Source organism: Bubalus kerabau, chromosome 16, assembly GCF_029407905.1.
Source record: "Bubalus kerabau isolate K-KA32 ecotype Philippines breed swamp buffalo chromosome 16, PCC_UOA_SB_1v2, whole genome shotgun sequence".
Taxonomy (NCBI): Eukaryota; Metazoa; Chordata; class Mammalia; order Artiodactyla; family Bovidae; genus Bubalus; species Bubalus kerabau.
The window spans coordinates 16,054,088-16,070,363 of record NC_073639.1 but is presented as its reverse complement, the minus strand read 5'-3'; the positions used below and the strand labels follow the sequence as shown (position 1 = coordinate 16,070,363).

General features: G+C 40.5%; 1 protein-coding gene across 26 annotated transcripts in view; it reads right to left on the bottom strand.

Annotated features, from left to right (window-relative positions):
• Positions 1–16,276, bottom strand: part of SLC10A7 (solute carrier family 10 member 7) — a 312,501-nt gene that overhangs the window by 86,214 nt on the left and 210,011 nt on the right. For 6 of the 26 annotated variants that reach the window (XR_008703523.1, XM_055550400.1, XM_055550409.1 and 3 more), the window contains exon 6: positions 7,481–7,609. The exons of the other annotated variants lie outside the window; for them this stretch is intronic. Coding sequence is in view for 5 of the 6 variants with exons in the window: in XM_055550400.1 (XP_055406375.1) it covers positions 7,481–7,609 (129 nt within the window). In the remaining variant the exon portion in view is untranslated. The remainder of the gene's footprint in view (positions 1–7,480; positions 7,610–16,276) is intronic. 26 annotated transcript variants of the gene reach the window in all.

The window sequence follows — 16,276 nt, the reverse complement described above, 5'->3', positions numbered from 1 at the left end:
GAGGGAAGTTTAATCCTCAAGAATGAAATGTAATGAAATCAAATCGATATGTAATGACTGATATTGGCCAACATATTCTAAGCAGTAAATTATAAAGCAGTAGGATGGGGAATTTTGGAGACACCAGAAATTGTTTTAAATTTTGGCAATGGCTTTATTTATATTTTTGGCCACGCCATGTGGGGTCTTAGCTCCCAGATCAGGGGTCGACCCTGTGCTGCTGCAGTGGAATCTCAGAGTCTTAACCATTTACCACTAGGGAAGTCCCCAGAGACAATGAAATGTAAATGAAATGGTCTGGGTATATGGTCTCCAGAGAATATGACCATTATACACATGGATGTCAAAATACATAGTTGAATAAACTTTATAGAGGAAAGAAAGAGGCATTAAGAGCCTAGGGAAGGGCAACTGGAAAGAAAGTAGTGGTTGGTTGGTAGGTGAGGGCCTATTTCCTCTCCTCTGTCTGTACTTTCCTTTTTAAAACTGGGCCTTCACAGGGTCAGTGCCTTAAAATGCCCAACTAAGCATTTCTGAGTTTGTTCACAGCTCTGTCCGGGGACAGGGGTGCCTTAGGAGCTGATATGAGCCTTCTGCTGTGTTCACTAGGTACAGTGAACTACAGCAAAGGCAGCTGCATCAGACTATCTGAGCTGGATAACACCAGCCACCGAAAACAGCCAGTTAATTCTCTCTAGTCGGAGTCCATGCTTTCCAAGAAAATGCTGAATAGTAATTTTATTTTCCACGTAGTATTAATATTTCTGATAGGAAGAGAAGACACTCATTAGTTGACATCAGTCCTCTAGAACACAACCGCACTGGGATGTGTTGATTACAGTTGAGTTTCTGGGCCCACAAAGCTAAGGGTCTATTCCTTGATTGTGGGGATCCCATAAAGCAATGCCACCCTGTGAGGCCTCCCAGGAATAGCTGCTGACTTGTCTCAGTGTGCTGCGTGCTCGGTCGCTTCAGTCGTGTCTGACTCTTAGAACCCTATAGCTGTGGCCCACCAGGTTGCTCTGTCCTGGGATTCTCCAGGCAAGAATACTGGAGTGGGTTGCCATTTCCTCCTCCAGGGGATCTTCCAGACCCAGGGGTTGAACCTGCATCTCCTGCATTACAGGCAGATTCTTTACTGCTGAGCCACCAGAGAAGACGCCATTGAGGCTTGTCTCAATGACATTCATTTAATTAAACAGACATTTATTGAGTGCCAACTACGTACAGGGGGAAAAGATTCCAAGCGTCCTAAGTACATAGAACTTTAGCCATTTTGAAGAGAACTTTTACATAAGGCTCTAAAAAGTGGTTTCTTTCAAGTCCCTGGAGTAATCTTTGAGGACTGTCTTGACAGATCTTTGTTCTTTCTTTCCTGTTTTTCTTGTCCTACAACCACTGTAGATTCTCAGTAATGCACTTAAAATGATTTTTAGTTTTTCAAGCCAAGTCTCTGATAGGATATGTATTTATTTGATTTTTCATTTCTGTTATGCTCCATGCTCATAAAGAAAGCTCCATTATAGAAAGCACTTCTACCTTGTCTTTCTGTAACTGCAATGCTTCTGTTGAGAAATGCCTCTATCTTCTTTGGAGAAATGTCTGTTTACGTCTTCTGCCCATTTTTTGACCGGGTTGTTTGCTTTTCTGGTATTGAGCTACACAAGCTGTTTGTATGGCCAACAAACACATAAAAAGATGTTTAACATTGCTCATTATTGCTGCTAAGTCGCTTCAGTCGTGTCCGACTCTGTGCAACCCCATAGACGGCAGCCCGCCAGGCTCCGCCGTCCCTGGGATTTTCCAGGCAAGAGTACTGAAGTGGGTTGCCATTGCCTTCTCCAATGCATGAAAGTGAAAAGTGAAAGTGAAGTCGCTAGTCATGTCCAACTCTTCGCGACACCATGGACTGCAGCCTACCAGGCTCCTCCGTCCATGGGATTTTCCAGGCAAGAGTACTGAAGTGGGTTGCCATTGCCTTCTCTGAGCTCATTATTAGAGAAACGCAAATCTAAATTACAGTGAGGCATCACCTTACACTGGTCAGAATGGCCATTATTAAAATATCTACAAACTAAAATATCTATAAATGCTGGAGAGGATGTGGAGAAAAGGGAACATTCTTGTACCGTTGGTGGGAATGTAAATTGATATAGCCACTATGGAAGACAGTATGGAGACTCCTTGAAAAACTAGAAGTAGAACTACCATATGACCCAATAATCCCACTACTGGGCATATACCCTGAGAAAACCATAATTGAAAGAGACACACGTACCCTAATGTTCATGGCAGCACTTTTTACAATAGCTAGGACATGGAAACAACGTAGATGTCCACTGACAGAAGAATGGATACAGAAATTGTGGTGCATATACACAATGGAATATTACTCAGCCATAAAAAGAACACATTTGAGTCAGTCCTAACGAGGTGGATGAACCTAGGACTACTATACAGAGAAATTCAGAAAGAGAAAGACAAATATTGTGTATTTATATTGTACATACACGTGCTAAATCACTTCAGTTGTGTCCGACTCTTCGCGATGCCATGGACTGTAGCCCAACAGGCTCCTCTGTCCATGGGATTCTCCCGGCAAGAATACTGGAGTGGGTTGCCATTTCCTTCTCTGGTACATACACATGCGTATGTAACTTAGACAGATGGTACTGATGAACATATTTGCAGTGAAGCAATGAAGCTAAGTGCCGAAGAATTGATGCTTTTGAACTGTGGTGTTGGAGAAGACTATTGAGAGTCTGTTGGACTGCAAGGAGATCCAACCAGTCCATTCTAAAGGAGATCAGTCCTGGGTGTTCATTGGAAGGACTGATGCTAAAGCTGAAACTCCAGTACTTTGGCCACCTCATGCGAGGAGTTGACTCATTGGAAAAGACTCTGATGCTGGGAGGGATTGGGGGCAGGAGAAGGGGACGACAGAGGATGAGATGGCTGGATGGCATCACTGACTCGATGGACGTGAGTTTGAGTGAATTCTGGGAGTTGGTGATGGACAGGGAGGCCTGGCGTGCTGCGATTCATGGGGTCGCAAAGAGTCAGACACGACTGAGTGACTGAACTGAACTGAATGAAGATGCGGACATGGAGGATAGACTCGCAGACACGGTAGGGGAAGGGGAGGGTGGGATGATTGAGAGAATGGCATGGGAACATATATATTACCATGTGAAGGACAAATGGCAAGTGGGAATTTGCTGGGTGACATAGGGAGCTCCGCCCAGTGCTCTGTGACAACCTGGAGGGGTGGGATGGGGCTGGGAGATGGGAGGAGGTTCAGGAGAGAGGGGACATATATATACCTGTGGCTGATCTATGCTGATGTGTGGCAGAGGCCAACACAATATTACAATGCAATTATCCTCTAATTAAAAAAAAAAGAAATGCCTCTATCATCTTATTCTCAAAAAATATATCTACATCTATCTATCTATCTATGTCTATATCTCACTCTGGGTATAGTTTAGAGAAGAGATTAAAGTGATGAAAAGTTAAAGGGAGGGAGGCTAACTAGGAGATTGTTCAATAATCCAGGCAGGAGTTGATTTGTGCTAAGGAGAGAGAACCTTAGAGAACTCTGCTAAGGAGAGTGATCAAAATTAAGAGGTTCAACACATTCAAGATGCATCTGAAATGCAGACTGGTAGATTAAATATTAGACGAATGCTGATAAAAAGAAAGGAAGGATAGTTTCTTAGTCTCCTGAATAAAGAGATTTTTGACCATATAGGTAGACTGCAGATCCAATTACAGGGCTAGGAAAAAATTGGGATGTATAGATTAACTTTTTCTTAGGGAAGGTGAGTTTGAGGTGTTTACAAGAAGGCCTCTACTGTTAGAGATTTTGGATGTAGTTGGATACATGGGACTCAGGCTCTGGATAGTGTGGACAGTGGCTACAGGTAAGTGAGTCCTTAGCATCTGGTTGGTGGTTTACTCTTACAGAGAAGATAAACAGTTAAGGAATATAGTATTTAGGGATATATACTATAACTATATGGAAAAGGTCAGTTTTCATCCCTATGCCAAAGAAGCACAATGACAAAAAATGTTCAAATTACTGAACAATTGCACTCATTTCACATGCTAGCAAGGTAATGCTCAAAATCCTTCAAGTTAAGCTTCAGCAGTATGTGAACAAAGAACTTCCAGATGTACAAGATGGATTTAGAAAAGGCAGAGGAACCAGAGATCAAATTGCCAAAATCTGCTGGATCATAGAAAAAGCAAGGGATTTCCAGAAAAACATCTACTTCTGCTTCATTGACTATTCTAAAGCATTTGACTGTGTGAATCATAACAAATTGTGAAAAATTCTTAAAATATGGGAATGCCAGACCACCTTACCCACCTCCTGAGAAACCTGTATGGAAGGAAAACTGGCTCCAAATTGGGAAAGGAGTACATCAGGGCTGTATATTTTCACCCTGCTTATTTGACTTCCATGAAGAGTACATCATGCAAAATGCCGGGCTGGATGAAGCTCAAGCTGGAATCAAGACTGCCGGTAGAAACATCAATAATCTCAGATATGCAGATGACACCACTCTTATGGCAGAAAGCTAAGAAGAACTAAAGAACCTCTTGAAAAGGGTGAAAGAGGAGAGTGAAAAAGCTGGCTTAAAACTGAACATTCAAAAAACTAAGATCATGGCATCTGGTCCCATTACTTCATGGCGAATAGATGGGGAAACAATGGAAACAGTGACAGACTTTCTTTTCATGGGCTCTAAAATCATTGTGGACAGCAACTGCAGTCATGAAATTAAAAGATGCTTGCTCCTTGGAAGAAAAGCTATGATAAACCTAGACAGTGTATTACAGAGCAGAGACATTACTTTGCCAACAAAGGTCCATCTAGTCAAAGCTATGTTTTTTCCAGTAGTTATGTATGGATGTGAGAGTTGGACCATAAAGTTAAGTCTGAGCACCAAAGAATTGATGTTTTTGAATTGTGGTGTTAGAGAAGACTCTTGAAAGTCTCTTGGACTGCAAGGAGATCTAACCAGTCAATCCTACAGGAAATCAACTCTGAATATTCATTGGAAGGACTGATGCTGAAGCTCCAATACTTTGGCCACCTGATGTGAAGAGCTGACTCATTTGAAAAGACTCTGATGTTGGGAAAGATTGAAGGCAGGAGGAGAAGGGGATGACAGAGGATGAGATGGTTGGATGGCATCACCGACTCAATGGACATGAGTTGGAGCAAGCTCCGGGAGTTGGTGATGGACAGGGCAGCCTGGCAAGCTGCAGTCCATGGTGTCACAAAGAGTTGGACACAACTGAGCAACTGTACTGACTGACTGACCAGTATTCTTGCCTGAAAAATCCCATGGACAGAGGACCCTGGTGAGCTACAGTCCACGGGGTTGCAAAGAGTTGGACATGGCTGAGCCACTGAGCACAGCACATTTCCTATATTAAGTAGAAGGTGAAAAGTTTTACTAAAATGAGGTGAAGACAGGTAAGTTACCGATTGAAAACCCGGGCTGTTACTCGTGGGAGAGGGTGCCTAAAACTGAAGGGGGTGAGATTTTTACCATACTTGAAGATAACAAGTTATCCTGCCATAGCTTCATGGATGCTGGAAGCAGACACAAGACTGCTGAGTCAGAGCCAAAGACTGAGTCACTTGCACATAGCACAGCAAGCAACCTAGCATTATGTTAGCATCAGTTCCCCTGGCCCTCAAGTCAAGGGGCAAGTGCAGATGGGCTCGGGTGGATGTCTGCACCCATGGTGGGTTACATTATAAGAAATGAATACTGGGTTTCAGTTCAGTTCAGTCGCTCAGTCGTGTCCAACTCTTTGTGACCCCATGAACTGCAGCACGCCAGGCCTCCCTGTCCATCACCAACTCCAGGAGTTCACCCAAACTCATGTCCATTGAGTCGGTGATGCCATCCAACCGTCTCATCCTCTGTCGCCCCCTTCTCCTCCTGTCCTCAATCTTTCCCAGCATCAGGGTCTTTTCAAATACTGAATTTAGGGAACCCAAATCTTTTTAAATTGGCGGTTAGCAAACTTGCTATTTGCTCCAAAGGGAGATACTATTTGTGTCTTTCAAGGTAGTTCACTATACAAACATCCTTGGAAGGAGAATGGGTAACAAAGAGCAGTCAGGGGCACAAGATGGTCAGAAACATACACAACACATGGAGAGCTGTCTTCCAGCAGAGGAAATGTCCAGCAGACCAATCCAGTTGATACTGGTCACCTAAACATTTGAGCTATCAAGCTCATTATTGCTCCCTTCAAATGTCATCACTGAGCCAAACTCCTTATACAGGGAAATCGTCATTAAAATATAATTTTAAGTGACCAGAAAACCTTCTCTCCAAGATAAACACTGATCCTTTAACGCTTCTTGGGCACTATAATTCAAATAAGTAAGAGTTAAACCAACTGACTTGACTTCCAACTCACAATTCATTCTCTTGATTTTTCTAAGTGGAGGAATTTTAAATCTCTTTGAAATCTAGATCCCAGCTAGACTGTACTGTGATCTACAGAGCCGCAGCACTAGCCTCACCAGGAAACTTGCCAGGAATTGCTGAAATGCAGATCCCACCAGATCTACTGTATCATTTTCTGCATTTTAGGGAAGATTTCCAGGTAATCTGCAGACACATAAAATTCAAAAAGAACCGAGTTAGGTTCCAGAGCAGAGGTAGATAGACCTTTTCTGTATAAGGTGAGATAATAATTGTTTCAAGCACTGCTGTCTGTACAGACTCTCTTAAAAATTACTCAACTCTGGATCTTCTCTGGTAGTCCTAAGACTTCAAGCTCCCAATGCAGGTGGCCTGGGTTCCATCCCTGGTTGGGGAACTAGATCTCACATGTTGCAACTAAAGATCCCACATGTTGCAACTAATACCTGGTACAGCCAAATAAATAAATAAATAAATAAATACTGTTTTAGAAAATTACTCAACTCCACAATCATAGCTGGGAAGCAGCGCAAAGGATAAGTAAACAGATGGACATGGTCAAATCTGGCCCAAGGGCTGTAACTTGGACCAATGCTGTAAGTATTGTTTTGGATTGGCAATCACATTTAAAAAAGAAATAAATTAGTGTAACATGCTTTTATTTTTAATGACTTTATTTTTAGTGAACCCAAGCTGGTTTCTAAACATCACAGCAGTTCTTTTCTAACAGCTTATAACATGCTATTTAATTATCTAGTCTTCCAACTTTTCTTCAGACTGAAAACAAAATTATCAGTTAATAGTGTGTAAAATCTACCTTTTCCTTCTTTTTGATATTTGCAGTGACATTTACTCAAGCCCAGCTGCTGCTTCTACTCCTTTTCTTTTTGATCTGTCAAAAATACAGATTCAGTGGTCTCAAATGTTAGTTTTCTCAGAACCTTACAAAGTAATTTGTCTGAGCCAGCAGATAGAGTCCGCTTATCTTGAGCCTACTTTCCTTTTACCAGTATTTACTTTACCATTTCTACTCTGGAGATGGTTCTTTGCCAGAGATGATGGAAGCAAAGGGAAAAGCCAGCAGGGAGGGAGACATTAAGGATGCTGAATGGCAGGCAGAATGTGTGGCATTTAGGGTCTAAGATCCAGAGCTGTAGAAGAGAAAAACAACACACACAAGAACACAAAAGAGGAACAACATGTACGTTGCCTATTAGAACTGTATAGTGATATATGTCACAGCTGAAAAACAGTGTTCAAATTCATGATTTTTCCTCTTACTTTTTAACCGAAAAAGCCAGTATTCTTCTCAGATTATGTAAACTCATGGGCCTGTATTAGAACTGTTAAATATTAAGCTGGATTTTTCTATCCAGATTAAGAGTGATAAGAACAATCTGAAATTCAGCTAAACCTCACAGCAAGATGGATGTGGGAACCTTCTGTACTGTCCAAGAATTTTCATATGAATGACTTCTAAGTGTATAGACTTAACATGCAATAAGTAATTTTCCAAAAGAGTTTCTTAAAAATGTATATCTGAAGAGTACCTATTAGACCAAAAATGCAGCAAGACAAAAGTAAGTCAAATTTTCTGTTCTGATTTCGCAACATTTTGCAAAAATGTTCTCCCATAGTCTTGCTGACAAAGGAGGAGCTCTCCTTTTGGGAAGGCAGGGAGAGCATCTTTTTCAAGATTTAATTTCCTTCAAAAAAACCCCTCGATAGTCAGTTCTCATTTTATTGTCTGTGTCTTTTTTGCTAATGCATATGATAAATAAAATCATAAATAATTAGTCATATTTCATAACATAAGTAATAGCTTTCTTGGGGCTTCCTAAGTGGCACTAGTAGTAAAGAAACCACTTGCCAATGCAGGAGACACAAGAGACACAAGTTTGATTTGTGGTTCCCCCGGAGGAGGAAACAGCAACCCACACCAGTGTTCTTGCCTGGAGAATTTCATGGACAGGAGCTCCTCCTTTGTCAGCAAGGCTATGGAAGAACATTTTTGCAAAATGTTGCGAAAGCAAGGTAGCATCATGGAAGATGGATGGGAGGGAGAGTATGAGGATGGAGAAGGAAGGCATTATTTATAGGATTTATAGGAGATTTGGGAAAAGGGTTTTTATTGCAGACCTCTGGATGGTAAAATAAACTTCCAGATCAATGGTATATTGACTTTTAGATAAAATATTCAAAATAACTATGTAGTCAAAATCAGTGTTCACACTTATAATAGACCTTCATAACAAACAAACAAGTCTACAAACAATAAATACTGGAGAGGGTGTAGAGAAAATGGAATCCTGCTACACTTAGTAGGAATGTAAATTGGTGCGGCCACTAAAGGAAAACAGTACCCAGGTTCCTTATAAAAGTAAACAGAACTCCCCTATGACCCAGTAATCCTACTCCAGAAAAATATTCTTAATTCAAAAATAATCCATGGACCCTAATGTTCATAGCAGTACTATTTACAATAGCCAGGACATGGAAGCAACTTAATGTCCATCAACAGATGAATAGATAAAGAAGATGTGGTACATATATACAACGGAATGCTACTCAGTCATAAGAAAGAATGAAATAATGCCATGTGCAGCAACATGGATGAGCCTAGAGATTATCATACTAAGTTAGACAGAAAGACAAATATATGATGTTGCTTATATGTGGAATAAAAAACAATGATACAAAGAACTTATTCACAAAAGAGAAACAGAGTCACAGATATAGAAAACAAACCTATAGTTCAGTTCAGGTCAGTTCAGTCGCTCAGTCGTGTCTGACTCCTTGCGACCCCATGAATCACAGCACGCCAGGCCTCCCTGTCCATCACCAACTCCTGGAGTTCACTCAAACTCACGTCCATTGAGTCAGTGATGCCATCCAGCCATCTCATCCTCTGTCGTCCCCTTCTCCTCTTGCCCCCAATCCCTCCCAGCATCAGAGTCTTTTCCAGTGAGTCAGCTCTTCCCATGAGGTGGCCAAAGTATTGGAGTTTCAGCTTTAGCATCATTCCTTCCAAAGAAATCCCAGGGCTGATCTCCTTTAGAATGGACTGGTTGGATCTCCTTGCAGTCCAAGGGACTCTCAAGAGTCGTCTCCAACACCACAGTTCAAAAGCATCAATTCTTCGACACTCAGCTTTCTTCACAGTCCAACTCTCACATCCATACATGACCACTGGAAAAACCATAGCCTTGACTAGATGGACCTTTGTTGGCAAAGTAATGTCTCTGCTTTTGAATATGCTATCTAGGCTGGTCATAACTTTCTTTCCAAGGAGTAAGCATCTTTTAATTTCATGGCTGCAATCACCATCTGCAGTGATTTTGGAGCCCAAAAAAATAAAGTCTGACACTGTTTCCACTGTTTCCCCATCTATTTGCCATGAAGTGATGGGACCAGATGCGATGATCTTCATTTTCTGAATGTTGAGTTTTAAGCCAACTTTTTCACTCTCCTCTTTCACCTTCATCAATAGGCTTTTTTCGGGGGGAAAGGATGTGGGGATAAATTGGGAGATTGGAATATACATATATTCATTACTATATGTATCAACCACACTTTTCCTTGTGCTTTGAAGTTGCAGTCCATCTGGAATGGTACATAAAATCATTTACCACTTTAGCTGGGTTCCTGTTCTTGTGCTGAAACATAACATTTTGGGCCTAGATTAATTTTTTTCATTTTTGTATTCTATTTTTTAAGCTGGAATTTATTGGTTAATACATGCAAAATATTTTAGAGACAAATGGTTCTAAAATGCTTAAAATAAAAATTTGCAGTTTCTTACATCCTGCAAAATGCCCTCTTTCTCAAGGTAAGTGTTTTCAACTGTTTAAGATGAGTACTTGGTATAAAAAAACACCCCCTACCATGACATAGCATCATACAATTTTATTTAAAACTCAATATTAAAACAACAACAAAAAAACTAAGATAATGGCATCTGGTCCTATCACTGCATGGCAAACAGAAGGGGAAAAAGTAGAAACAATGACAGATTTTATTTTCTTGGTTTCCAAAATCACTGTGGATGGTGACTGCAGCCATGAAATTAAAAGACACTTGTTCCTTGGAAGGAAAGCTATGACAAACCTAGACAGTATATTAAAAAGCACAGACATCACTTTGCAGACAAAGGTCCATATAGTCAAAGTTATGGTTTTTCCAGTAGTTATGTACCAATGTGAGAGGTGGACCATAAAGAAGACTAAGTGCTGAAGAACAATGCTTTTGAACTGTGGTGTTGGAGAAGAGTCTTGAGAGTCCTTTGGACAGCAAGGAGATCAAACCAGTCAATCCTAAAGGAGATCAGTCCTGAATATTCATTGGAAGGACTGATGCTGAAGCTAAAGCTCCAATACGTTGGCCACCTGATGCGAAGAGCCAACTCGTTGGAAAAGACCATGATGCTGCGAAAAATTGAAGGCAAAAGGAGAAGGGGGCAGCAAAGGATGAGATGGTTGGATGCTATAATCGACTCAATGTACATCAATTTGAGCAAACTTCAGGAGATAGTGAGGGCTTCCCTCATAGCTCAGTTGGTAAAGAATCTGCCTGTATTGTAGGAGACTGTTTCAATTCCTGGGTCGGGAAGATCTGCTGGAGAAGGGATAAGCTACCCATTCCAGTATTCTTGGCCTTGTGGCTCAGCTGGTAAAGAATCCCCCTGCAATGCAGGAGACCTAGGTTTGATCCCTGGGCTGGGAAAAACCCCTGGAAAAGGGAAAGGCTACCCACTCCAGTATTTTGGCCTAGAGAATTCCATAGACTGTATAGTTCACAGGGTGGCAAAGAGTCAGACACGACTGAGAAACTTTCACTTCACTTCACTTCGGGAGATAGTAAAGGACAAGGAAGCTTGGCATGCTACAGTCCCTGGGTTTGCAGAGTTGGACACGACTTAGCGACAAAACAACAACAATTTATTTTTTAAAGATTTTTTAAAAATGTGAGCCATTTTTAAAGCCTTTATTGAATTTGTTATAATATTGCTTCTGTTTTATGTTTTGTTTTTTGGGCTATGAGGCATGTAGGATCTTAGCTCCCTGACCAGGGACTGAACCTGCATCCCTTGCATTGGAAGGAGAAGTTGTAACCATTGGACCACTAGGAAGTCCCAGCCTCATACAATTTTAGAACACTGAAGTCAGAAAGATTCTACAAGTGTCTAGAAAGAAAAAAAAAAACATATTATATACAGACTGTTGATTAAAATATTTTGATTCAATTACTTTGCAAAAAGATAAAAAGGGAGGTTGTAGAGGTGTGTATGTTCTTTGATGTATATGGTCAAACATTAGAATTAGGCCAGCAGCTCTTGCCATTTTAGACTTTCATCTGGAATTAAGTACCAATGATTTGTGAGTGAAGACCAGAGTTCAGGAGTCAGGGCCTTATTTTTGCCTTCAATATAGTAGGAATTTAGTGCTTTTATTATATTTTAAATGATGGAAATCTGCATTTTTTCCTTCCCATGGTATATTAGGTTTAAATGAAGTAGGCTTGCATTGAACTGTCGTGGTGAACATGGCTTTGTGCCACTGCTCAGCTGTGGAGTTTCCATCCTTTGCATTTTCAAACTTCTCATCAAATGAGCACTAATCCGTAGTGGACATAATGGGAGCGTCTTAGCTCTGATCCTGGAGTGAGGCAGGAGCCGGTAAGCCCTGTGGATCAACATCCACATCCCAGACTGAATGAATTCGTTTCCCCTTGGCCAGTGGTAAAGAACCTGCCTGCCAATGCAGGAGACGTGGGTTTAATCCCTGGGTGGGGAGGATCTCCTCGAGAAGGAAATGGCAACCCACTTGAGTATTCTTGCCTGGGAAATCCCATGGACAGAGGAGCCTAGTAGGTTATTATCTACGGGGTTGCAGAGTTGGATATGACTTAGCAACGAAACAACGACATATATAAAAGAGATAACTAATATGGACATACTGTATATAGCACAAGGAACTCTAATCAATATTCTGTAATGAACTATACAGGAAAAGGATCTATAAAAGAGTGGATATATGTATATGAATAGCTGAATCACTTGTTGTATAGCAGAGACTAACACAACATTGTAAACCAATTATACTCCAATAAAAGCAAACGAACAACAAACAAAAACTCAGGCCATGTGTACACATGTGAAATGAATGGGTTTGGCACAGCTCATCCATTTCTTTTGGATGTGTCTAAATGACAGCACACGCTGCCACTAGATTTAGCTGTGACGATCAATACCAAGTGTGAAGATGGACAAAATGAATGGAGACAGCTGCACTCCACTTGCCTTGTCTCATATATCAATGGTCTGATTTACTCTAGTTTTTATACTACCCCTAAGCCAGAGCCAAGTGGTCCCGAACTTTATGACTCAGAGAGGCTTCAGCCAGGGGAAGAGGCAGAGGAACCAGTGACCCCTAATAAAGGTTATTCCTCCTGTGAGTGTACTTAGTCCACAAACCCTCCCGCCATCACCAAGGCAGAGGCTGTAGGATCCTATAGTCAGGCTGAATTTGGGCAGTCTTTTTTTTTCCTAACCCAAGCCCCACCATTGATGTCTATTTTAAACAGGCTTCTCCTCAATAACACATTTGGATTTATTAAATACAAGCAGGTGGGAGAAGAAAAACATAGAATGTGATTCTGGGGTCAGAAGAAGACAGAATCTAGCTATTGAACCTCTCTAGGGCAGTGCTACCCAAAGTCTGACAGGTTTAGTAGAAGCAGAGGGAAAAGTACAGATGAGGTGAGGAGGAACACTGTCTTTACTAGGTTTTAAGAACTGGTAAACAGACTATGCCAAAGCCTTTGACTGTGTGGATCACAATAAACTGTGGAAAATTCTGAAAGAGCTAGAAATACCAGACCATCTGACCTGCCTTTTGAGAAATCTGTATGCAGGTCAGAAAGCAACAGTTAGAACTGGACATGGAACAACAGACTGGTTCCAAATAGGGAAAAGAGTACATCAAGGCTGTATATTGTCATCCTGTTCATTTAACTTATATGCAGAGTCCATCATGAGAAACGCTGGGCTGGAAGAAGCACAAGCTGGAATCAAGATTGCCGGGAGAAATATCAATAACCTCAGATATGCAAATGACACCACTCTTATGGCAGAAAGTGAAGAAGAACTAAAGAACCTCTTGATGAAAGTAAAAGAGGAGAGTGAAAAAGTTGGCTTAAAGCTCAACATTCAGAAAATGAAGATCATGGCATCCGGTCCCACCACTTCATGGGAAATAGATGGGGAAACAGTGGAAACAGTGTCAGACTTTATTTTTTTGGGCTCCAAAATCACTGCAGATGGTGATTACAGCCATGAAATTAAAAGACGCTTGCTTGTTGGAAGGAAAGTTATGACTAACCTAGACAGCATATTAAAAAGCAGAGACATTACTTTGCCAACAAAGGTCCACCTAGTCAAAGCTATGGTTTTTCAAGTGGTCATGTGTGGATGTGAGAGTTGGACTATAAAGAAAGCTGAGTGCGGAAGAATTGATGCTTTTGAACTGTGGTGTTGGAGAAGACTCTTGAGAGTCCCTTGGACTGCAAGGAGATCCAACCAGTCCATCCTAAAGGAAATCAGACCTGAATTTTCATTGGAAGGACTGATGCTGAAGCTGAAACTCCAATACTGTGGCCACCTGATGTGAAGAATTGACTGATTAGAAAAGACCCTGATGCTGGGAACGAGTGAAGATGCAAGGAGAAGGGGACAACAGAGGATGAGATGGTTGGATGGTATCACTGACTCAATGGACAGGAGTTTGAGTAAACTCTGGTAGTTTATGGACAGGAAACTCCAGTGATGGACAGAAAAGCCTGATGTGCTGCAGTCCATGGGGTTGCAAAGAGTTGGACACTACTGAGCAACTGAACTGAACAAAACTGAAACAGACTATGCCATTTTATGGTCATGTGATTTTACTTTTGGTATAAAAAGGTAGATAATTAATACAACAAGTAAATCACTACTGCATAATTAAATTTCACTTTATGACCTAGGAAAATACAAATGAGCTAGCTACATTTTTTTAGAGCGCTTAGACTTTTATCCTCAAAATTCCTATGGTGAGTTGCTAAAACAGTCCTAACTCAGTTTTGATTATGTAACTGCTGCTGCTGCTGCTGCTAAGTCGCTTCAGTAGTGTCCGACTCTGTGTGACCCCATAGACGGCAGCCCACCAGGCTCCTCTGTCCATGGGATTCTCCAGGCAAGAACACTGGAGTGGGTTGCCATTTCCTCCTCCAATGCATGAAAGTGAAAAGTCAAAGTGAAGTTGCTCAGTCGTGTCCGACTCTTAGCGACCCCATGGACTGCAGCCTACCAGGCTCCTCCGTCCATGGGATTTTCCAGGCAAGAGTACTGGAGTGGGGTGCCATTGCCTTCTCCAGATTATGTAACTAACTACAGCTAATTCCCCTTAATGTTTCAGAAAAGACTCATCCCTAAACAGTGATTTCTGGAGCTATGGTATTGGGTGCAGTCACTAAGAAGGAATAGCCAATGTTTTCATTAAAAGATGTCAGTAGGTACCCTTTTTGTTGCTGTTTAGTCGCTGAGTCATGTCTGACTCTTTGTGACCCCATGGACTGTAGCCCACCAGGTTCCTCTGTTCATGGAATTCTCCAGGTAAAAATACTGGAGTGGGTTGCCAATTCCTTCTCCAGGGGATCTTCCTGTCCCAGGGATCGAACCTGTGTCTCCTGCATTGGCAGGTGGATTATTTACCACATCAGATATTTATTTTGATATGTATTCTGATAATCACTTCAATATCTTTGAAACTTAAAGTGCCAGAGAGCAAGAAGTGATCATTAAGTAAATCACGTCAATAAATTTAACCAAGAGTCTTTAATAAAACTGGAAATCTATGTCAATATAATTTTTCTAGTTCCCCAGTAGAGGGCAACTTTTACACATTTTAATGGTCAAAAAAAAAAAAAAAATCTATGCACACTGCATCAGTAAGAACCACTGTACATTTAAATAATACGATTTATGTCTATGAATGGATTTTCACTAACAGGTAGCTATAAAATGTCATGAAATTTTAAGTTTGTAATTAGAAATTGAATATACTTAATAATGAGTAATTAACAGTTTATGATTAATATAAGTACTATTGCAGGAAGTAGTAACCATTTGGGTAACTTTGAAGTAGCAACCATTTAGGTCATTATGATAGATAGTATGAAATATAAACTGTAAGTGATGAGAGTTCTGTTCTTTAGTAAACATTTTGATTGAATTTCATTATGACTGAGTTCCAAATATAGCTAACATGAATGTATAAAATCTAATTAAGAATAGCAAAAAAAGCCATAAGCATTTCAAAATATAATTAACTACCTTTGTTATTATAAACTTTGAAGCAATAATTATCAATGTTCATGTTTTAAATGGTGTCAGATATAACTAGGCAACTAAACATGTGTATGTATATATTTGTAAACAGTAAAATTCTACTATAACAGCTCATTACTATTAGACATTTGGACATAATCTGTTATGTTCTCATTCATCCACTCATTCAGCATTTATTTACTGAGCACTTACTATGTCCCATAGACCATTCTAGAAGTCAAAGATACAGTGTGATTAATCTGACAGAATTTCTTGCTTTCTTGGAGCTTATATCCCTGCTCATAAAAAAATATATCATGAAGCCTTCTGAAAAGATAAGCTTATAAGATAGATACTTACAATGTCTCATAACACTAGTTTCTTTTTCTAATTAAAAAATTATACTTTGTTTTTAATTTAGAAAAATATTACAAGGAAAAATTAAATGCTTCATGAT